General features: G+C 34.8%; 1 protein-coding gene across 5 annotated transcripts in view; it reads right to left on the bottom strand.

The window, feature by feature from the left end:
• sli (slit guidance ligand) overlaps positions 1 to 26,172 on the bottom strand; it is a 354,258-nt gene that overhangs the window by 33,410 nt on the left and 294,676 nt on the right. For all 5 annotated transcript variants that reach the window (XM_011070696.2, XM_011070695.2, XM_087404862.1 and 2 more), the window contains exons 2-9: positions 10,742 to 10,813; positions 10,022 to 10,165; positions 2,775 to 2,846; positions 2,287 to 2,358; positions 1,958 to 2,171; positions 901 to 1,064; positions 207 to 278; positions 21 to 92 (exon numbers count right to left, since the gene is read on the bottom strand). In XM_011070696.2, coding sequence (XP_011068998.1) covers positions 21 to 92; positions 207 to 278; positions 901 to 1,064; positions 1,958 to 2,171; positions 2,287 to 2,358; positions 2,775 to 2,846; positions 10,022 to 10,165; positions 10,742 to 10,813 — 882 coding nt within the window. The remainder of the gene's footprint in view (positions 1 to 20; positions 93 to 206; positions 279 to 900; positions 1,065 to 1,957; positions 2,172 to 2,286; positions 2,359 to 2,774; positions 2,847 to 10,021; positions 10,166 to 10,741; positions 10,814 to 26,172) is intronic.

Below are 26,172 nucleotides of genomic sequence, written 5' to 3' on the forward strand. Positions count from 1 at the left end.
AAAGAGAAAAAGATACATACAGCGATTCGAGGGACTTCAATCCGTGGAAAGCATCTGCTGCTACCTTTTTTATCTGGTTGTTGCTCAGGTCACTGCGGGCGAAAAACCAGAAACATATAAAAGTATTAAATGTTGGGGTCGACATGCGCAAAAGCGATCTGTATACATGTATATACTAAAGTAAGTCAATCACAAACATCACTCACATTCTTCGCAATTTTCTATATGGCGAGAAAGCCTTTGGTGGAATTTCCGTAATGCCGTTTTGTTCCAACCGCCTGCAGGCAATTATAGAAAAACAAATTATACAAATAAGTTAGCGAATCTGCACATTTGTGCTAGGTAGTAGCCGTTTCATAAAGCTGCAAGGCTACCGATTGTTTTATACTCGTTTGCATTATACTATTTCATGTATTTCACTCTTCTCCACGTAAATAAATATATTATTCTGTGTTTCATGTGTATTATATTACTAATCTTGACAAATTTTATAAAATTATTTAGTTTTCTCGGCTTTACATAAGATTATCTTAAAAAAATTAGTAATAAAATCGCGAATTTATAAATAAAATTTATTTAAATTTAGAAAAATATAAATATTAATTTGTTGTGCAACAACTACAAGTACTAAATATAAGAGAAGAAATAAAGTGTACTTGAAAGAATAATGTACAGCTCAATTCGCGTTATCAATAATATCTACGTGTGTGTATGCGTATGCGTATGTGTGTGTGTGTGTGTGTGTGTGTGTGTGTGTGTGTGTGTGTGTGTGTGTGTGTGTGTGTGTGTGTGTGCGCGCGCGTATGTGATATTCGTGTATATGTGTTTGTAAACGGGAAATAAATCAGATGAAGAACAGATACACAATGCGCGAACATGGCGCGCGACAATTTTACTTACAATTCTGTGGTATCCTCGGGAAGGTGAGTTGGCACTTTCGTCAAGGAGTTCTCTCTGCAATCGACGATCCCATCAGCGCATTTACAAGGATGCGGGCATTGGGGTTCAGCGCTGCATTCCGATCCCGTTCGCTCGACCAGGCCCGAACATTTGAACTCGTGCTCCTGCAAACAATGGATTTAGAAGTCGTATTAGGCACGAAGTGGGTTAACGAGAAACGATATCGATAAGCTTAACGATCACAGAAATGTCCTGTAGAAACCTTTTTTTCTCATACAATGTTTAGTTAACAATTGAAATAATATTGTATCTAGATGGAGGAAAATGTATTAGGTGTTGGAATTAATTCGTAGCGTTTTTTAATGAAAGAATGTTATTTATTTCACATGAGCATTAAAAAATACATTAATGAAAGTACTTCCCATCACTTGTAAAACGCTACGAATTAATTCCAACACCTAATATTATTATAAAATGTATTGAAAAGTAATTAATATATACTAGAATTCTAGTAAAATGGAATTAGTAAGTTTATACGAAGACAGGTGTCTACTATAAAATTTATTTTACTTTTCTGGTAAATAAGCGATCGTAATAACTACACTATAAGATACTTTTTACATTTCGTAAAATAACTTTAAGAGTTATTCGTGCTCACAGTCTTGAAAATAATATAATTTACTGTAAGGTAATTATCACTTAAATAGATTTATTATAACTCTAATGTACTTATTACTTTACACCTTTGATATTTCTACTTTCAGATAAATAAAGTTTGTTATAAATTCAGCAAAAATAGACATATTTTTTATTAATCTTGTAAAGTAAAAATTTTTCAATCATTTTTATCCGTATTAAAAGATCTAAACTACATTTTATACGTGTATACACAAACGTAATTTAATAAGAACATATTTTTAACATACGTTTATAAATAAGACTTGATATATTTATGCATTATGTAAACGCGCGTACATAGATTCTGATAAGAAATAACTTTTGTGGGTTTTGCAAACTGGAATTCAATAGATGGTAACATAACTCTAATCAGACTCACTTGCACTTCGGCGAGATTGCGTTCCTTGAGATGAGCCGGAGATGAGCATCGTGTATGTTGCCCTAGGCGAGGATAAGTCTTCAAATGACGCGATAACCATGCTAAATGGCAATCGCAAGCGAATGCGTTCTCCGCAAGCTTCAAAGTTCGCAAATGCGACAAGCCGTTCAACATCTCCTTGCCGAGCGTTATAAGTTTGTTATTATTCAGCATTCTAAAATGAATAATTGATTTGACAAGTTTCTATTCTCTCTCACATAAATTCTCTCAATAATTTTGATGGAAAACGTGTAATTTAAATACATAACGTAACGAATTCGTGTACTTACAATATTTCTAAATCTTTCAATTCTCGTATCGAAGCCTCATCCACACAAGTCAATACATTATTGTCAAGTAATCTATAAGGAAAAAAAGTAAAATTTTAATAAAATATTTAATTTTTTTAAACTTCTCACATGAATAAAATAATGTGAAAGAGAGATAAATTATACATTTCAGAAAAATATTATGTTACGTTTTGACTATTAGAGTTGTCTGACCATATAATATTTTAACTACTTAAACTGATAGGTGACGTAGAAAAATATAGGATAATTATAATACACGTTATAGTAGATTTGAAATACTAACTCGACCCATGAGTTTTATCTGAAATTTTATCAGAGCTTTATCTGTAATGCGAGTAGAGTTGTCATATGTAAAACAACTTGAGCATAGTTTATAATGAGCTACTAGACTGTGACTAAATGGTCTCGAGAGAGATTGTTACGGAACAATCTGTCTTTGTGGCAAGCATATCCGATAAGATACTTACAAATGTCTGAGAGCGGACACTCCTCTGAGAGTCTTCGGTCCTATGGTGGCAATCTGATTGTGGCTAAGATCTCTATAAAACAGAATATAATATTTATTTCAAAAAGTCTGATTATGATTTGTCAAATAGTTATTTATTTTTAACAATCGTAATTACTATCTTAAAAATTAATATAATTCCTAAAATAACATATTATGTAATATAACTAAAGAAGGTTCAAATATAGACAACACGAAAGATGTAATTTCATTACGTTCAATTTTTTTAAATATTATTAAAGATATGGATACTTTTAAATTTTTTTTAGAGAGAAATTTATTCAGTTTTTTTTTCTTCAATTTCCAAATTAATATTTTAAAAGAGAAATTAGATTTAAGTTGAATAACATATCTTATATTATAGAAGATACTTTTATTCGAAAATACATCAATTATTAATTAAAATATATTGGTTAATAATATGATATTATGAGTCTAATTTAGAATAAATCAAATTTTCCAATGAGTCCAATTCAATTCTAAGCGAATCAAATTGAATTTTCCAATAGTTTTCAAGATCGGCAGTGTCCCAATTTTCTACATATGCAATTGTTGCAATTCGAAAACTATCAGAGCCCGATGTCACGTTCGCCAGAAGGCGCGTTAATTCGCGACTGTCCATTGACCTCTCAGCTTTTACGCTCTCAAAGGCGGATGACCACGTCCACCATTACCGGTGCAACACCCGCTCGTTCCACTTTATTGCGGCTGTAGTCGCGAGTTCGTCCTACATTTTCGATCAATTATTCAAGAGCGTCGAATGCCGCGGCAAGTACCTGTTCGACGTGCACGATTATCCTCCAGAAAGTTGTCGCTTGTGCGTGTGACCGGTCACATGTGTATACCAGACCGTCACGTGAGTGGCCATAGACTTCGCAAGTACCTACTCCTCATCGCGGTCGGGATCGTTACTCACGTAACGAGTGACCATTTCCACGGTCTCACGCGACAGCCGGCTGCTTACGAATTATCTTAACGTATTTCGTGATCGGAATACTTGAAGGAGCTTGTTTCGAGTTACATCAAAATCAATCCGCGACGATGTCTTAAAAATGTCTTTACTATGTGATTTAAAAATTTTTCTTAATTCTTAAAAATTTATTGTATATATATTATTTATTGATTATTCTTTCTTTCAAGATATTAAAATTGTAATATTTTTTGTATACATCTAATTAAATAATATTTTAAAAATATATCAAGTGACATCTTATCATGTATATCAAAATGATAATAACATACGTTATTCTATCTATCCTCTTCGCACGTGAGGAAGTATATACTATGTAATTAATATAACTAAATAATAAAAGAACGAATAAGAGTTAGCAAATAATTGAATCATCTCCCATTGATATGGAAAGACACCTTGGAACGATCGAGGGTTAGACAAATGGCGCGGTTGAAACCCCTTGAAAAGCGTGCGGATACCATGGAACCTCGAAACCTCTTCTCGAGGTCTGAGTTAACCAAAGGCTTGTGATGATAGGTTGGGGTCTACGGCTCGCCATTGACTATCCATTGGCTTGGAACTCGCAATCTGTAATTATGTTCGCGAGGGAACGTGAGGGGAGTCATGGTGGGCGAGAGAAGAACAACAAAAACGCGAAACGGAGAACGAGGTAGAGAGAGCAAAGAGAAAGAGAGAAAGACAACGAGGGATGTAAGGTGAGAGTGCGAGACTGGGAGATTGAACTCCCAGTTCGCTCGAGCCAATCCAGAAAGTAATTACCGAATTTCGACGCGCGGCCACGTCTGCACCGAACGCACAAAGGGAACTCGCGTCATTCGCGTTCGAGTTGGTCGGCGCGAAATATTATTGTCCCCGTAGAGTTTGATCGTGCCATCGAATAAACGTTTGTCACACGCCGCGCAATAAAAGTTCATCTCTCTAGAGTACTTTCGCAGAACTATGAAACAAATTAAAAACTGTTTTATAACTATCGATTATTGATCAGAAACTTTATACTTGACACTATACCTACTTGTTACTTGTAGCAAAATTCTTAAAAATTATTTCATGAGTACATCTGTTAATAAAATTAGATTAATTTCATCCTATATAAATTTAATAAATTGGGAGGATGTGCAACAAGAAATGCATGAGACTGAGTAAGCTGAAATTGAGTACTTTCATCACATACAGGGAAATTTGAGATATTAAATTCCCACTGCGTCCGATCCAATCGTAAAAAGCAATTTCCGAATTTCCAAGTGCCTACGTTGATTCGACAAAAGGAACATGCTAAAGCTTATTTCGAAATATCGTTCATTATCTCAAGTGATTAATTACGAAAATCAACGCGAATCCTTATTGCAATATAAAAATAAAATAAGTAGAAGAGCATGCTGAAAAATTTAATTAAACGTAAATTAATTCTTGATTGTAATTAATTGTATAATAATATTTTGTACAATAATATTATTATTGTAAATAATATTTTAATAAAAATAATACAATATATAAATAATTATTTAATTAATAAAAAATAAAATAGATAAAAGTATAAAGTAAAATTAGCAAAAAAATCTTTTTTAGGTAAAAAATCAAGTTCATTGATCCTACACGTCTAAATTTAAGGTTATCTAAAGATTATAGTATAACAGATAATTTTGAATTTGTCTTGACATTAGATACAATATTATAAAGTCACAAACAAGTAGTGCCATTAAAAAAAAATTAAGATGGCCTTGACTTTTTACCTAAAAAAGAATTTTTTTCAAATTTTTAATATTGCAATTTGCAGTCGATTGAAAACCGATTAACATTTATTTAAAATAATTTTTAAATAAAAAAAAATCATCGAAAGTGCCAGAAAAATCGTGATTACAGTTACGAGATACCCTGTATAATAATATAAGATTAACCATAAATATGAAGCTCTTAGCAATCCTAACTATACAATTATTTATCATGTAATTATAATCACAAATACCAAACACTTTTCTCTCAGTGCACATTTCCAATTTACAAGGATGGGAAATTCAAAATAGATTCACAATGCATGATGTTGCATCATCAAAGTTGACAAGCTAGTTGAGCTCGGAGAATGGACGACGATGATGAGCTGCGACAATAATCAACAGAGAAAACGAGCATATCGGGCATTTGCATTATGTGCTTTCGAATCGAGGATAAATGGAGAGAGACCCGAGAAATCTCTCTCAGATCATTCTAGCTAACCCAGAAAGCAATTACCGAATTTCGATGTGACCGCGCCCGCGCGAAACTAACAAAAGGACTCGGTGGTCCTCGCCTCTCGCGAGCAAGCGTCCAATTCCAAATGTTGCCGGCGCCATTAACTGCGTTAGCGCGATAAGAACGGGATGAAACGAGATCCGACGTATCGTCCGCCTCTGTTCAGGAACCCTCGCTCCTTAGGATCTTTTCCATCCCATGGTACGATCGCTCTGTCGTAAGGGATTGTGAAACTTCAGAGAGAGAGAGAGAGAAGTCCACTGCGACGGCGAGAATTGCAATCTCTGGAGGACGCCCGCGCATTCTTCGGACGTAACATGCTCAGGATGGTACGCAGGAACATTCGTAACAACGCTCTTTGCGTATGTGGTAAACTGGTTTTAATAGTTTCTACAACGATGCCCTACGCTGGGATTCCTGGTATTTTCCGCTTAGCATACTTGCGACATGAGTTGGAAAACTACGGCTGTCTGAAAACTTCGCGCGTTCTCGGGTAGACATTCTCCCGTGTACTTCTATGTTTGTAAAATTGGTTAAAAACTAGTTTTCTTAATCAAAATATAAAGATGTTAAACTGCGCGACAAGAGCGACAAATATAATCAATATAATCATATATGTATAATATATTTGATGAATGTACGAAAACGTTAAACAATATTATTAATGCGATTTTACATTACCAAGTTGCATGTGATGTAATAACATCATAACGTCGAGGCTGAGAGGGATTTACTGCAAGAGCCATGAAAGCTGTATAATACAGCGTATTACGATCGTCGGGATACGCGATAACAACTGCACGATAATTATTACAGCCGCTCTCTCGAGCGATAAACCGAGATTGTTCGCGCAGCTCCTTGTATGACGGGCCTATAATTTGTCGACGTCCGAAAATCACCGTGGTCTCCTCGTGGTTCTCGAATTTTGTCTCCCTAAATCATTCGCGCCACTGCACGCGGGTTCGGTTCGGTGGACGTTTGTCCTGGTTATTATCAGCTTAAACGTATAACGGACAAATGCTGGAGCGTCGTAAAATATCAGCTTGCACGTTGCTGTCCAATGTATCGCGTTACAAGCGCCGCAATACGGCCGCACAGCGGAGTGATACTAATCAACGGAGTGTTCGCGCCCCTTTCCATTGTGTCAAACCATTTATTATCACGTAGGTTTCATCCTCTTACCACGTGGAGTACCGTACCTTTCTACGTTTGCACGATGAGTTAATCATACGTTACGTTCACCGCGACCTACCCACACCCTGGCGTGCCTGTGCTGCGCGTCGAATTTACGAGACGAGTACATGTAACTTTGGGCTGTGCGTTAAGGAGAGCCTGATTAATCGCTCGTCCACTTATCGTTCAATTATCAAGCCTGAGTTCCTATATTGACGGTAACTTTCTGAATCATGCTTGTTTACCGATTCATTTAATTATATATTCTAGGAAGATCCTAAAATATACGGTTTCATGCAAAAGTATCGTATTACCTACTGTAATTTTATGAAAAAGAGAAAAAAAATTAGATATTGCAGTGTAGAGAAAAAATTTACTATAAAATAATTCTGAGATATTATATATATAATGCCTTTTTTGTTTCATCGTTGGCTCGCTACTTGAACAAAGAACAAAACATCCGACATCTTTGCAAAAAGAGAAGGTAGAAAGTTTTGTAAAGCGGAGTCTGATTTAATATATAAATTAAAGAGAAACATCTTCGAAGGGAACTGCAGAATAAGCTGCCACCGGAATTACCAGTTTCCGAGAGTTTCGGAGTAGCGATCGTTGCAGCGCGCGTGCGAATTAGCATCTTCCACATTTTACGATTTTAACGCTGGTTTATCCGCGCCGGATGAAGGATTATCGCGCATCCGAACGCCCGTGAGAATCTCGCCGTAAGGTCGCAACATAATACGTCCCTTTGTAAGGTGGCTGATCCAGCCTTATCGTCAGAAACTGTAGGCTGTGCCCGAGCGGAGCGGGAGCTTCGAGACTGGAAGTTTCGAGTCCCGTCCATCTTGCCCACTTTGCAGGATGATAGATGGACGATCTCCTCCTCCTTCTCTCTGCTTTCTCCTTTTTTCCCCTCTTTTCTTTTTTGCTCTCTGCCGGCTTCTCTTGTCTCTCTTTTTCTGTCTCGGCTCTCTCTCTTTCTGCTCTTTCTGGATCCCGCCACCTTGTCATCCACAACGCGAGAAGGAGGAGACTCGCGTACTTTTCGACTGCGCGCGGCTGGCAGCTGCCGAGAACACCAGGAACCTTCGAACGGAAACGGTTCGTGCCCACTCGATCGCGATAAAGGCATGATATCGCCGCTCGTCAGCCTGGCCTGTCTCTATTTTGTTTTTCTCTGCAACCGTGGTACCGCGTTTGATTGAGATTCCGGATCGAAAAGAATCTTATGGCGCGCGTTCAGAGGAAAAGCAACAAGCGAACGAATGGACGAGACGAGACGACGTAATCACTGGATCGGAATTTCTTATGACATCAAGGTGGCTCTTCTCGTTAGCGAGAGGCGAAGCGTATGTCGGATACGGAGAAAACCAGTCATGTCGCTGAGAAGAGGTCGGCTCGTTCTCGACGGATAGCTTATGGATGAGCATAATTTGTGTATACGGAACGGTCCGCGACGACTACGTGTATTCTTTCGATATTATCGCTTTCTGAGATCACACAGCCGTGGCCAGAAGTACTCTATACTCAGAAATAACTTCAATAAATTGTAAGTAACCGGTAAGTACAACCGGTCAGTGGTCACAAATAAAAAAATTGTAGTAACTTCTTTGAGCATTTCATTGATAATTATTTCTTGGTTATCATTAAAAAATAATTTATTTTTAGCATTCGAAAATACCGATGCACGTGACTGGTTTCGACTCACCATGTTTCATTAAAGATTCATGTATAACGCGGAGCACTGATTTTATCATTTCTAAGTAATGACTTTATCGATCTCTGTGCCTGGCAAATGTCTAAAATCCTACAATCCCCATCTTATTCGTTTCACCTTCACCGTTACTGAATCAGGTCTCGCTAATAAGACAGTCGGCCAGCGATAAGCGCGTACTCAAGCAGTTGGTCACGTAAGATAGGAAATACTTTGGTGAGTTCGCGTGCACAGAGGCGAATGTAAGCTGAAAGCGTTGGAACAATGGTGGGCATCAGAACGTTGCATATCGAACGATCACCTTTAAGAAGCTAAAGCCTGGGGTGAAAAGTCGCGTATGCAGTGGCGCGTACATTCGATCGAGGAGTCTCGTGTGGCAGGTTATACAAGCCCCCAGTTTACCCTCCTTGCAATACATATATACATACGATAGATATGTAGGCCGTCGTCTGAAAAGTTTATACGATATAAACCTTCTCCCCTTATCGTTGCGCTTGACACAATGATGAGAAAGAGAGAGAGAGAGAGAGAGAGAGAGAGAGAGAGAGAGAGAGAGAGAAGAGGCAGAGACGAAATGCGGAGGTCACAATGCACGTGCGTATTATGCGTGTCTGGAATCTGACATTCGGACTGATCTCACGTGTAATTATTCTCCCGAGATTTCGCTTACCGAGAAACCCGCGATCCCCTCGCGTGCGAAACACCGGCGCGGATGTTGCTACGATATTGCAAACTTTCATGACGTTGTAGACTCGTTGCAACATCGTTCGTATCTCGCAATGCCGCTGCGCCATTTACCCGCACGTTATATACCGTATACCGCTGACAGAACGCATAAATCCCGCGGCATAATACGCTCGCGGCTCTTAACGAATTCTGTTCTTACGCTCGTCGATATCTCGCTACAGCGATGAAATAATTCAAATTCGCAATATCACCGCAATTACGCCCGTCAAACCTGTTAGTGAGACGTTAATACATAACGCAAATAGTCATGAATGTCAGTAGATATTTATTCGTAATGTTGCGTAAATGAAGTCTGATTGTCGACAAATCTATTTAGAAATGGTGCGTTCTCCGATCAATTTATATAATAATAACAATAGTAATGTTCTATCGTACTCACAGCCGTTTTAAATTCATCATATTGCTGAAGAGAAGATCGGGCAGATGACGTATTTGATTATTGTTTAACCGTAGTTTTTCCACCGCCACCAAATCTTGGAAAGCCCCTCTTTCGATGGTGTGTATTTGATTGTTTGATAGTAACCTGTAAATTAAAAATATTTCCGTATAATATACAATATCAATAAAAAAGAATTGTTGTAATATTATAATAATCAACATGAACGATTCTATATATTGTCTAATAGATTCATATCAAAATAATACGATATAAAAGTTAATACGTGACTATTATATAATTTTGACATAGTTGTAGAAACTCTTAATTACATTCTAGATATTATTATTTTAAATGTAATTAAGGAGAACTATAAAAGTTAATGCAATTTAAAAAAAATAAAATATATTCGTTATTTACACTAGAAATAACATTAGAAGTACTAAGCAATCATTGTTGATACTGTTTATTTTTTTTAGATTAATATTATACATATATCTTTTGCAAAAAGTGATTCTGATTTCGATTTTTCAATAATTATGATATATATTAGATATTTTATACTGATAAAATATTTAATTTTTCATCATTCATTTTTCTTTCTTTATCTTCATAGTAATTTATTTGTTTGCTTTTTTTTAGTTTTTTTTAGTGCTGAGAAAGAAATGATGACACTTTTAGTGCTAATTTTAAATTAAGAGAATCAAGAATATTTCTACTTACAAAACATGGAGCGTTGCCATGTCTTCAAAATCGGTCTTGAATATCACCGATACATTATTTCCTTGAAGATCTCTGCAACAAAAAGAACAAAATAGATGTTAATATTTCAGTTCTTGACAAGTAAAAAATAATAAATTAGTTACTCGATTAAGCACGCTCATTCATCGATAAATTATATAATAATCCAACAAGTAGAATAAACATGTTATTTCACGTGTAATTATATTGTGTATTGTGCAGATAAATGTACTTAAAAAACTTTTATTCCTAATGTAATGTGATTTCATGCCACAAGATTCGTCGGCACACAATTCTGTCGACTCAGCGAATGTTAGTTGTACCCACCCTTGACGCGAAATAAAAGCTGAACAATCGTACGCGAGGAGTGAGAATGACGAGCGCGGTATCGCCGTTCTGCCAATAAAGGGTTATACCACCACTCCGTTACGAGGAAGCGTGAATTTACTCTTCATGTCGAAAAAGGAGAAGACTGTGAAGTAGCCGTCAAACACAGCCGTACGCCAAGCGTCTGCCTCCCTCGGGGAAGTTATTAAGGCCTTATTAAATTGGTTCCTTTTCCCGTGGAAACTTTTTACCTGACAAAAAGCTCGGGGTAAGAGCGAGTAACAAAGTCAGCCTACGAGCGCTTTCTCCTCTCAACGCAGATTTCTCCTTTCTAGCCCGACAACCGGCGTAAATTATTCCCTCGTTTTCGTCTACTGACATGTAATTCTTCACCGACGACAAAATGACGGAGTTATATTTCCAAAGTCCACATCTTGCACATAGGATAAGCTTGTACGGACACTCGATAAAATGTGATTTGTTTCAAATCATTTGTCGCCAGTAGAGTTCTGTTTTTATAGACGAACAATTAAAAATTCATATTATTCTATAAATTCTCTGATCACATAATCTTATATAACATTCTTATTTCAATAAATACATTTTTATTAAATTAATTTAATTTTGATTACTTACATATATATATATTATAGAATTTCGCGAATAAATATACTTGTAAATAGATATTTATTAAATATAATGTGACAGCAGTAATTTGAGAAATTCTCGCAAAGGTATTTCAAAAAGAAAAATTTGCTAAAAGTAGAAAAATCACTTCTGCCGAGTCGGTTGCGAGCTAGTTAATTATACTACCCCACGGTAATGACTATGAATACTTTCCGTTAACTCTATTAAGATATTAAGCGCCCTCCTTAATACATTGCAGGTAATATCTAATTACGAATCATTATACTTGAAGGAAGCTGAAAATATCTCCCACGAGAGGAGCATGGCCAATCGCATTATGGAATCGAGGCCCATCGAACCTCGACGCATAATCCACTTTATCGCCGATTCGATTAATTCTCGACGGGATAAAACGGTGACGGCTACCCAGCGTCTAACGAGAGCTTTAGAAGCTACCTAACGAACGATGTCACTTTTCCTGTTATCGTTGTCACTACTTCCCATGGTTCTTTTGTCGAACGACGAACGTCATTATGATGAACAAACAATGTCATCGCTAGAATAGCATTGTAATAATTTAGCTTCGGTTTTTACATTATATAAAAATATAAGGATAGATGATTAAAACTATTTTTACAATATTACAAACTTTTTTAATTTATAAAATATTTATGTTGTTTTTTTTTAAATTTTTTTTGTAATAACGCGAACTCATTTTATCATCTTTTACGATGATCGAATGCAAGCACAACAAAAGTTTAAACCGCGTTGCCTTTTCCTCATAATTACCGCGATCATTCAAAGTCATTGACGACATCCTCCATGGCGAAATATCGTCGGTTCATGAACCAACCGCTAACTCATAGAATAAGACAGAAACTTGGCGTATGCCGTTTGCACGACGGATTTGCGCTTCTAGGAACGTTAATGTAGCCTTTCGCGAAGACTCCGTCATCTCATGCGGTGTTACGCTCAATTAAAATAGCGCGGCGTCTTCTCGGAAAGTAATAACGGCAATCGTTCGGGTAATCGTTTGTATGGAAAACCTTTGCCCAGCGAACTCAATGGAGAAGTATCTGAACGATGTAAAGGATCGCTGACTTAAAGCGATAATTTCGATTCGTCATTGTAACGAGACAAAATTTCGCAATATGTTTATTGCGTTTATTCTGTAAATATCCGTGTTATTCGATCGACAAAGGAATATTTGCCAGATGTCACTTAAAGTCGATGTTAATTTACGTATCTTTCTCGAGATAAAGTAAAACAATTATTTCTTTTTCTTTCACACAACGTACACACGAATAGTCATTTAAAATTATAGTGTCTACGTATTGTAATTAAAATTTAATAGTGTAATTAAAAAACCTTTGAACTTGAGCATTGAAAATCTATTTAAAATACAACGATAAATTGATACAGTTTCGAATTGTTAAATAAAATAGGATTGCATGGCAATACATGATGGTACAAAGGTCATTAAAGCGTGACTCGTGTGTAAATTAGGTGTCATCAATAAAATGAATTCTCATCATTAAATGAAGATAAATTATTGCCTCAAATATCCAAACAATGATGAGAGTAATATTCGTTAAATACTGAAAAAAGAATCTGATTGCAATTGGAATTCTGATTAAAAATAGACAAATCAAACTTCTCTGGTTGAATAATTTGAGATAATCAGAATTCTGAATTGATATGATCAGAATTTTCTAGTTCGTTCATTTTCAACAAGAAATTTTTCTCTGTGTAGAGCTCGATCGAATAAAAATGGAATATATATAATTACGATTTAAGAAAGAAATTTAATAATCCGACATGCTGATAGATCTACAGCTGCAATGATGACTGACTATCGACGCGTTTTTACAATTTGAATTATAAATCTCATTATTGATTCGATTTGATCATCAGAAGTCCAATAGCATCCTAGAAAGCACAATTTTTATCTTGCACTTTGCCAGGCAACTCACGTAGCAGCTAACGAAATTACATTTCGCGTCGCCAACCGGGACATTCGCTAAATACGTTTCCATGGGTTTTCGCAAAGGAGGGAGCAGAAGAGACGCGAGAGATGGGAGGAAGAGTACTTGACGGTGGTAAATCTGATGGGATGGACGATGGTGAAAATCTGAAGGAATAGAAGGGACAGTCAGAGTATGACTGGTGGTAGACAACGTCCAAGAATAAGGCGTTGGTGGTGCGTGTCTATATTTGAGTTGCGGTGGGATGAGAAGACAGGGGAGACGAGAGGGAGGATAGGCTGCTGGCAGATGTAATCAAAGTTTGCAGACAACCGCCCCGAACGAGAGCTTCTGCGAGGAACACCAGGGGAAGGAATACAGGGGATACCGCTGTGGGATCGACCGGATATCCGGTCGTATCTCACACGTGGCACTGCGCGTCGCGGTATGTCGATACGCCTGCTTAATGTCGTAGAAATGTCTCCGGCGGAGATAAGGGAGAGAATCGAGCCGCGACAAGGTGAGACGAGTCTATGGAGGATTGGATACTGGTGCGAGTCTCGATTTTCTCGCGAGCAGAGCTGTTCGCTTCGTCTTCCCGCCGGGGATCTGGGAATCGAATGATTTATGGGTAGTGATTATATTCAGACTTGGCGTGCGCCCGTACTGGTATCACGTGCTGTACGTGTAACTGCTAGGAAATATCGCGACGTAATCCTCCATTTACCATACGCGCGCCGGATGTTTGGTAGATGCAAAGTAATTCATCGATCGTGACGTAATATTGACAGTTAACGATGGTAGTTTGCCACGAGCCAAGTCTTATTAGTTTTCAATTTCAATTTATCTGATTCAGTTTGATTATATGATTATCAATGATATTTATGATAAGGAAATGATTAATACGTGCGTTATCATGCATTTTTATACACATAACTTATAATATAATTATAATTTCAATTTAGAATATAAAATATGGAATTTAAAAAATGTATTTATAACATAGAATTATTTAAAACATTTAATTAATATCTTTAATATGTTCCAGGTATACATAATTACACCACATAAATAAAACTAATTAATATTTAAAAATATAACTTGTTTATGGCAAACATTTTTTTTTTTCAAATATGATTATGCTGACAGAAGTGTCAGAAATTAAATTAAACTAAATTAAAATAAAATTAAGCTTTTTTTAATTTGTTTTGATTTTAACCTTTATATAATAATATTAAATACTTAAAAATATTGATAACAGGAAAAGAGAGAGAGAGAGAGAAGTTCTGCTTCTTTCTCTATTATTATTATAGTTTAATTGACATAGTATAATATGAAAGTTCGCGCAATTCGCAATCCACGTGTGATAGAGTGCTTTATTTTGTTTACGTCGTATAATTTTTATATGAAGTTACGAATCTGGAGCGTAATAACGTACACCTTGTGGCAATAATATCCAATTTGTTTTCTCGTGAAAATACGATCTTCGTACGATAGATCGTATTTTAGATTTCCAGCACATTCGTAGCGCTTGAAATCGCAAAAGATCCGGATAAGTTGAAAATAACATTTAGAATAACCGTTCATTTTTGTGATTGGACCTTTGCTCCAACTCATAAAAATTTCACAGCGAGCAGAATGAAAAGCGAACCGAGACAGCTATACAGTGAAAATATCGTATCAGATAAGAAAGAGAACCACCGCTCTCGGAGAGAAAATATAGTCTTCTGCATGTCAACGCAGAAATGCAAGTGGAATGCTCTTGATTAAGTTTACTGGCGAAGCATCGACTTGATGTCTTTGGATTGGCGAAGATGAAAAAAGGCGAACGGGCATCGTGTCAATTTGACGTATCGACGGCTTTTCGCCCGACTCGCTATTCTCGAATAAACGTGACAAATGGAACGGAAAGAATGTGATCGCCATAGTGTATATTCCATAAGTGAACTATTGGGCAACTTGCAGAAACTAGACGTCGCTTGTACTTCAAAATTTATCTTCTATATTTTATTGAATTAAAAGCATTTAAATGTCATAAAGATTAGACAAGTTAACTTAAATTTTCTAACATGGGAACAACAATTTACGTTACTGCCTCGTTGGATAACAGATGAAACAAACTTCTATGCATATTACGAGACAATAACAGTATAATTGTGAGTTGAAACTGAGGACCGTTGATTCATAGGATAATAGTTTGGCGCGGAAAGCGGATGGCATTTACTGACTGTCGTTTTGTGCTTCGTCCCAGAACAATGCAATTAACATGGTGTTTAAACTTAAGCTTTGGTCGCATTACCGTGGAAACTTATTGCGGCGAGGGAGGTTGAAGCGCAATAAACACACGCTGACTTCTGAAATATTCAGACAGAGATTCTACGCTGGGACATAACGTCGCCAGGTCCGCGTTTGAATTTATTGGACTGGCATGCCTCCAGATGAAATTTCTTTTTTGTCTCACGCCAGCTGGTCATTCTTCACGACGCATCGCGCGCGCGTGTCAACCCGCGTGTAAAACCAAATATTAACGCCCGGATGTAAGATCGCGCTCGTATGCCTGTGTATATTTATTTACAGTGTGATATGGTGACTTATCAACCATGATGTACTAGCTATGTAGCATTTTGTACGTGAAAATAAAGTAAAAGACGAGGGAAAATAAAATAGAAGAAGGAAACTGTCCGGCACATGGGAAGTGCTCGGAAACTCGAGAATCAATAAAAACATGATATTTGTCGTAACGATACTGAGAGAGAGCTGCTTCCACATGAATTTCTTATGATTGCATCGTAACGACAGCTGCGAGAAAGTCTGTAAAGACGGAAGAAATGTTGCATGGCTTGAATCAAGCTACTTTTCTTTGTTATATCCAAAAAGTAAAATGAGCGTTTCCTTTGTTTCACATACAATATTCATTTTTCAAAAAAAACAATTTAATGACAAATTTAGTTAATGTCATTTCAACAATTATAATTTATGTCCGAATAATTTATAAAAATATTAATTTTTTATGATATTTTTTAGATTTATTATAAAATATTTAATAGTATTTTTTAACAATATTAAATCGTTTGTCTATTTAATTTGTGATATTACTACTTCAGCTTCAGTTTAGAACAGTTTCAAGATCGATAAATAATCGACGCACAGTTTATTTGAATTGGAAATTTACAAGAAACATTAGACACGAAGAACACCTTGACCGAATGGCATTTTTTACTCATATATTTATTATTATATATTTTATGTTATATATATATATTTTTTTTTTATTATACGATATTATATACATTAAATTTTAAATTATATATTGCATATTTGTAAAATAAAATAGTTGCTTATTGTATTATTTAAATCAATAAATTTACCTCCAATTTAACCAATATTCTATGGTCAATAGCATGGCGTTGCCCGTGACATCAATTTACAATTGACCATTGTCTTCAACAAAGGAATCATTCGATTCGTCTCTGAAGTCCGAGTAGCACCATTCAAAGTGAACATCATGTTTCTTAGACACAGTGTCCAGAGCAGAAATAACAATCGCTGTTTGTGGCGGCGGAACGCGACCAGCCACTAATTCGCCGCTTGCATTTTAACATTTCTCCACCAGCTGCGTGCGACGCGACGGCCTGTTAGCGTATGTACACCTAACAGCAGAATCGATGCTAAACATCCCTGCATAGTTATATAAGCGAAGCGGCGGAGGAGCGTCAAACTATTGTTCTACTTCCGCGGTCGTGCTGTGGTGGGATTCGTTTGCCGACGCAAGTAGTTCAGCAAAGATAAATGTGGGGTCACGTATAAAGGGAGCTACGCGAACTGACCTAAAATGCAGCAAAGAAAAACGCCTTAAAGTTTGCGCTAAACGTGGTAATTGATCGATCGATTTATCATTCAGGCGGTAAATAACTTCTTAATTTGTTTTTGTACTCAAAGTCTCAGGTGAAAAATAATAGCGAACGTTCTTGAGGATTACAAACACTTTTTTCTATTAAATTATATGAAATAAGTATTGTTATTTTGTTTACACAGAGATAAATAAATTATAATTACAATTAGAATTGCAAATATGCTTTGCAAATGTAATATGTGCCTTATAAAATATGTAAATATATTATTTATCCATTAATTTTGACCGCAGAATACGTTATTATGATTGATGCATTTTGTATCAACATATGATTTGTAATGATATGATTTAATAATGTTTTCTTCTATAAGAGATAGTTATTGTAATTAATAATTAATCCAAGGCATCTCTTCATATTATTTACAACAACATTTGATGTCTTATAAATGACAAGGTGTACTTTGCGACCGGCAAGGTACTCGCGCCCTATTATTTTAAGTGGCGATACTTGTAATGTAACCGAGAGCAGTAAAATATCGTTTCGCCCGGAGGATATATTACACTTTTAAGAATTTCCGACAGTGTGGGAGGCTCGTTAGCGGGTGTAACTAGTCAAGCAAAAATAAATATTCGCCCACGTTGCAGCGGTGCAACACTGTCTGACCCGAACTACGAAGCATGGAAATAACCTGGAACCTTTTTACAATTTAGATAAGCATTCTCGCTCTCGCGTATTCGAATCGTCGATCAGCCGTAGATCCAACTATGCGCAACTAGAATTCATCCAATAACGTTAAATGTTACGTGTATACCTCATGAATATTCAGTATAAAAAATATGAGGTTATTTTATAAAATTAATAAAGCTGACTTGTGCGGGTAGCCTTTGTTAACATGTCCTAGAAATGAATGCAGGCCATCGATCAAATTCTTCAATCCCGTATATGGTAAACTTGTAAATCTGATAAATTTATATAAATATTGATTTTTTTTTTTTAGATAAATATGCAAGCGTTGGTAGTATTGAGAACGTCTAAAAATACTGCTGTTAAACCAACGTGTTCAACCATAATCGTGTAGACAATGTTGTTTGTAACATACAAGTACTTTTAGCTTTAGATTCGCTCAAGATTGTTGCTCTATTTTATAGATAGAGCCTATATTTTATAAATATATTTTTAAAATACTATATTTATAGAATAATATGTTTATAAAATAATATATTTATATATTTTATAAATATTGTATATACTCTTAATTACAATAAAAATAAAATCACACAATTTGCAAGCATTCAATTTTTGCACTAAATTTTTTTGTTCCTTCGTCTGCAATCATATTTTTATTCCCTATCCGTCTGCAATCTGCAATTTTTTTGTTTAGCCCAGTTCAAGTAATTCGATTTTTTTAAAAATATATAAAAAAAAATTTATGGAAAAAAACGGTTACTTTTAACATTTCTAGTATTATTAAGTAATTTTTAATTCAAATGTTATCCAACAAAAATTGAAATTTGAATAAAAATAAAAATAAAATTTGAGAATGAAATTTCATTTATGTAAAAAAAAGACTAACAATGAGATTGAGAGATTAAATAAAACATCAAATAAAAAACAAGCATATATTCGTCAATACTGAAACAACTTTAAAAATTCATATTATTCTCATGACAGATAAAGAATTATTTTAATGATCAATAAGTGCATCTCCTTAATATGTATGGGAAACGCATAAATTGACTGATAAAACATTCAAGCAACAAGATATGCGACACGTAGCGTATTTCTCCTAATATCACTTTCGCGACCTCGGCGCGCTACAAAGCAGCAATTTGTAACGTTTTATCCAGCGGAAGCGCATGCATCTCCTTCAAGGTTTCCTGACAGTCGTACACTGGTCGGTGCAACTAGTTCAGAAAAGACAAATGCGCCGGTTACGTATAACGACCGACGTGGACTCGCCATAATACTGAGGGAAACGACATGGAGTCCCTTAGATTTCAGATAGTCCTTGTAGCCGCGTGATTTTTCTGTGTTCTTACCCTCCAAGTGGACCGACCCCATATCGCGAGAACATAAAGTGAGCGCGATGACCCACGCGAGCTTTATCACGATGGCGTGCATCTCACGAGTCGGGCATCCTCCCGCGCTGTAAAACAGGACGTACCCGAGCGTCTATTACGCTCATCGTGTAATTCAGGAACGCGGCGGAATGCATTAAGTGTTCAAGGCGTGAGATGAAATCTCAGTTTTATGTACCGACAAAATGTAAGGATGAATCTACTGTGTGTTATAGTAACAATTACAAACGTAGGGAGGGGAAAAAAAAAGGAATGTGATAATTGCTGAGAGAACGTATCTCTTTTAGTACCGCGATTTATTATTTTCCTTTTAATATATATTGATTAATTTAAAAACTATATGATAATCAAATGAAATAGATAACTATCTCTATTCTCGGAAAATTTTTAAAATACTTAATGAAACATATAAATCAAAGATATTTCTCGTGAAGATTATATTTAATGCAACAGTTCGTTAAATATTATCTATTACATATTTGCACGTTAGTTGAAAAAGATGTTTTATTTTATTATATAAAATGTTTCGATGTGTTACACTGAACACTTGAAATGCTTCATGCTTGTGCTCTCATAAAGAAGCATTTGTGATTATATGACTTAGTTTATATTAAACTCTTAATACGCGTATTAATTAGTAACTTTCTATTAAATTATCTTAATTTTAGCTATGTATTTAAAGAATGACGTACTAAATTGATACAATATATACCAAAATGATTAATTAAATACGTATATCAGGTATATGTTTATCGCTAAAATTTTACGATAATTCAATAAAAAGATACTAGTTATATATACTATAGTATATTCTCTAAATCTGACCCAGTGGATAGTCTAGTCACACTAATTACTCACTGGCATACTTAGCACTGATGATCAACTAAAAAAGGAAGAATATTTGAGTATTATACAGTATAAAAAGTATTCGTACAGAGAAAATATTTTTTAAAAAAACTTTATTTTAAAAATTTTCACAATAAAGGAACATATAACCACGATACAGATATGTATTAATTATAGAAAATATATCATCTGAAAAATAAGCGAAAATTAAAAGTTCCATTGTTTGCTCAAAAAGTATTCGTGCAGTCAAGAAATTTAGTTTATAATATCAGAAATACATGCAAAGCTCATTTGTACATATTAGAACAGAATATATCGATTGTATAAAATTGTTAATTGCTTAATGTTTATTTTCTACAAATAAGATTTTTTTTTATAAAAAATTTCCTTGTACGAATACTTTTTGCTCTCACTGTATAACTAAAATACTGACATTTGCACGTTAATTTCAATTTCCCATTACCGTATTCATTGAATTTAAGCACTAAAATCAAGTTAATTAGATCACATAATAAAGATTAGCTAGATTAGGGATTTCCACATTTAATTTACTGATTATCAGTGGCATACTTGGCATTGATATCCACTGATATCCAGTGATATCCAGTGATTATCCACTGATTCAGATTTAGAGAATACCTATATCAAATACATGATAAATTAGGCCCGTAAGGTAGTTATAAACACGTTATTGCAAAAAAATTGTTTGCTGCTATAAATTTTGTATAACTTTAAGTTCAAACTGACGGAATAATTCGCTCCCCCTATATAATTTCGCAACGTTTGTATTTTACCGCCCCCAGTGTAGGAAAGCCGTGCGTGCAAACATGGCCGCCATTCGTGTGGCGAGGCTCGAACGAGCGGGCAGTGTCGTGATCCGTTCCATGTTTCAAGCAAATTTATCTCTCGAAATGCGATTGTTCCTGATGAGGTAGCATTTAGTAATTATCAATACATACGATTAGTTATCTTCCGCGATCACAGCTCATCATAAGCGACCTGAAGCGAACGGCTATTTGTCAAAAGGTATTTTGCGCGATTCACTCGCTTGAGATAGAATGGAGGTTTGGGATTGCGATACATTACCAGCGATAATCTTTTGAATGCGATGCTTCTATCTGGACATATATTCGTGCTTTGAACTTTCGATCTAATAAACGTGATCCATAGTACATTGCTTACGCATCAAAAGCGTAGTATCTCAAGGAGTGACAAGTCAAAAGTCAATTTGACGTTACAATGAACAAATTATCTAATTTTTGATGAAAATCTTGATCTCAGACGTAAGCCTTTATTTTAACTAACATAATTTTTACATTGGAAGAATGATTTTTTGCTGACACATCTAAAAATTTACAACTGATTTATTAACTGATTTTGTTGGATTATCAAAATAATTGTGTAGGACATTCGAATATAATCGGCAATGCTGCAAAAAGTCTTGATATTCTAGTTTGAACATTTTACATAATTATTATGATGACCTAAAAAATTATTTTCAGATCTGTATCTATGGTTAAATTTTAAGGTATTTTAGCAAAACCATTCTTTCTGTATAATGACAGTAACGATATCATCACATTGTCGTTACGCAGGTTTTGTACGTTGTAACAAAGCTGCGCAATATAACGTTACTATCACTAAGAGTTAGGAAATAGAGGCAGAATAAATTACAGAATATTACATTTTAGCTTAAACTAACATTTATCCATTTATGTCGTATGATAAATTTTTCAAGTCTGTTTTCACTGCAGAGCAGAGAGATTCTCGAATCTCTTTCTTAACTTATAAAATTATAATCAATCGACGGGCTTCAAAAATTTGTCGTATGACAAAAATAATATTAGCTTTAAAGACGACTTTATATTGACTCCTTTTTTATTAACATACGAGTCTTCAAATCGATAGAAAACCGCGATCATCCATCGTTTATTGTAGCAATCAATCTGGTGTATGCAAAGTTATTCGACGCATGTTTATGATATCGTAATAACCGTTGAGTATTTCCTCGAATTAGCTAACGCTCGGCGCTTGGCTTTTGTTGTGACGCAGCGCGACGCAGTGATGTACCACCTATGTATCATTGTTTACATTGCAGCGAGCAGAGAGACGCGCGTCGTATCATTCGTCGGAGCGCGGTTGTGAGGTAGCAGTGGAAAACACGTTCCTGCAATTCCTGCAATCAATTCACAATTACCTGTGCGATAAGTCAGTTCGCACGATAAGCGACTCGCAAACTCGTATTGACAGTTGTACTGATATGCGGGACGATATAATTATTCTCTCAATGTTGGAATCCGAATGTGTCTCATATGTATTAGGCGGTAATTCTTGATCCATTTTATAATTTTCTCACTATTTTTGTGATGCGCGAATCACCAGATGTAACGGAAAAATACCGATCAAACAGTTTATTATGGGCAGGATATGTAAAGCTGTAATTGTCGATTGGCAGTTCTTTTTTTCTATTTTAACCAATCACAATGCAATATGTATGGGCTAGCTGCATCGTGATTGACTAAAATAGAATCGTCAATTAGGAACTTCAACCGACAACTTGAAGTGTGATTATGGTTTTATGTTCGAGATAACATGTACGTGTGTGCAATACCGAATTTTGATTGTACATTTTCGGACAACCCGTCGTGTCCTAATTAATCTTTAATATACACGATTGGATCAGTCATGTCTCGCATATTACTTTAAAAAACTAAGAGTATCAAGTAATTAGTCATAACATTTATATACAATTTTTTTAAATACACAATCTTATAAATATCTTTTGTAAAAATGTTAAAGTATGTAAGAATCATCTTATAATTTTTATATAGGTATATCCATTAAAAGTGATGAAAATAGAATTAATTCGGGCCACGAATAAACTATGTACAATAACTATCGTGTGTACCGGAAAACTCGTGTACTAAGGATTAATAATTAATTCGACTTCGTCAAATCGTATCGCATAATGTATAAGATTGAGTTTGCTAATGCTCAAATCTGGGCAGTTAATTTCGGGAGTGCCGTTGTAAATCGCGCAATCGTCTACCGTATTCTACTAATTAATTTGTACGTGATCGTAATTAACGCGTATTTTCGCGAGTGTTGCGTGGCGTGAATGTGGTGAATCTGACAATCCTGGTAATTTGAGAGGAAGAGGGAGACCTGGGAGGTATCGGCAGAGCATCCATCGGGTGAGCATATATATTGATTATATGTAATTTATTATTCATATAGTCGTTTTACGTATTAGCAATCATTTCTTCTTTCTGATTATTTGATTGGTTTTTAAACATGATTTAAATTCGAGAAAGAATTTTATTTATGATATAAAAGCTTTTATTTAAGAGGATAGATTTAGAACAAAATTGTTTAATTAAATATTTATTCGAATATAAAAATTGATATGTGACTATTTTTACTAATTTTTAAAAATAAATAGTTATTTTGAACACTGTTGTAATATGCATATTTTATTTTTGTATGTTACAGATTAACGTAGTTTCAACGTGTAGTCGACAACTTGGCTGTTGCACATCGATCGGTGAGTGACAAAATAATCTTTTTTTTCATATTGAGATCACAGATTTGTAAAAAAAATATCAAACGTGCGTTTAGTGTATATTTAAATGTGTGTTCAGTTACCAGCAATCCAAACATATTACAGAAAAATATATATAAATATTTTGTAATATCTGTTGTTTCAAAATGGATAGACTGAAAAAGATTAACTTAAATGTTTAATCCTGGATATATGATTTGTTGATTTATCATATATACTAAAATTCATTTACATACACGTATAGAGCTTTCATAAAAGAAATTGAAAATGATAGTATCAAAGTATTATTCTTTATTTGTGGAAAAATTATTTGCGAGATGAAATTTATATGGTCGTCTCACAAATAATAAATAAAGATTTTTAGCAAATGTAATTGAGAACATCAAAAAATACTCTGAATAACTGTTTTGAACTTGTTGTAATGGATAATAGCATTTAATTAATTATTAATTAAATTTTTAATTGGCCACTTATGCGTGTAAATTTTTAATTGCTTACATGTGAATATTAAAAAATAAAGAAAAGCGCATATAAATAAAATATACTATAAAATAAAAAGCATTGTTATAAAAGTACAATGATGATATTTTTTAAGAATAGAATTTTTAAGTCTTTTTCATGGTGTCTCAATTTTTTAGACAAACGATATTTATAGATTTTTTTCTTCTAATGTGTACATTTTATGTGAAAAAAAATAAAGTAAATAAAGTTGATATTTTTATGGACTATGGTAGAACAAATTGAATGTTGTAGTGTATTATTTTATTCGACTTTTCTTTCTTTTTTCTAAATTTAATAAAAAGAAAGATTCAAGTTTAGCGTCTTCATTTTTCCAGAATTAAAAATTTAATGTTGTTCAAATATTTAAATTGGTACAATAAAATAATATGTGTGTGTGTGTGTATATATATATATATATATATAAAATGAAACAAAGAAAAATATAATATGAGAGAGAGTTTCACTGCGTAACAAAAAAACTTCTTGTATAAACTATTTCAGAGTTAATTATATGCACATGTTAATTATATTAAAATATTTGATATTAGTGCACCATCTTATATAATGAATTATAATTAAAAAATATAATTTTGATATTGTATTATGTGTACCGATGCGATAATAAAATATTTATATTCAAATGAAATTTAATGGAGATATATCGAAAATGTAAAAAATTGATATGCTAATAGCAATATTAATTGTGGGTGGTCCACTGACCATTATCCTTTCGAATTTTACGTTATCTCTTGCCGAATATTATGGTAGTATGTTAAACTTTATGACGAAAAAAGGAGAAAGTTTTTTCATGATATATGCATGATACATGTATGAACATGTACCCATTATTAAAATTAAGATTGATAATTTATTTCTAACAGTACATTTTAAACTTTTTAAATTATGCAAAAGTGTTCTGCTTTATTCGATTATTATAGCGCAATAAAATGTTAAAGGGGCATAGAGTGAGTTTTATTTAAAAGAAAATCCTTTTATATCTTCTACATTACCACATAAAAGCGGACTTGAGTATATTATACCGGAATTGTAATAAAATATGATGTAAAATGCACGGTCCACCTACGCGCGGGTGAGGAATTTCTTGAGCCAACTTGCATAATCGTGGCAGGAGAACAGCATACATAGAGGATAATCGAGAAGCGGTCGGATAAATTGTCTGTGTGGCGAGACACCGTTTGCTCGGGCGCGATTTCCCGAAAGAAACAGCGGAAAAATAATTAAGAACTTCGGCGCGAAGATCAAAGGGCCAAGTTCGTTAGACGATCCCGACGGTACTTTTCCGGAGTCCGCGCAATCAGCGGATCCCGGAGCGGCATTGTAATCAAGATAATTAAACAACGCCGTCCGTTGTTCGCGACCTAGCTAAAATATTAAAATCGTTCAAACTCTCTCTTTTCCCTTACCTTCAGGATCCTTCGTTACATTGCATAGTATTTACGATAAACAGTTCATCGTTCTTCTCCCGGATAGAATGTAATTGTATCGATTGTTCTTCAGGGATTCGCGAATACCGTTTCGCGTTTTCCGCGTTAGTCGCGTTTTACGCATTGGAGTCACTTGCAACCATTTCTGCCAGCCGTTACAGCTCGCCAAAACACCAACTGGCGTAGGTCGTTTATCGTAAAATTTTTCC

The sequence above is a fragment of the Acromyrmex echinatior genome, chromosome 1 (genome assembly GCF_024713525.1).
Source record: "Acromyrmex echinatior isolate Ae372 chromosome 1, ASM2471352v2, whole genome shotgun sequence".
NCBI lineage: Eukaryota > Metazoa > Arthropoda > Insecta > Hymenoptera > Formicidae > Acromyrmex > Acromyrmex echinatior.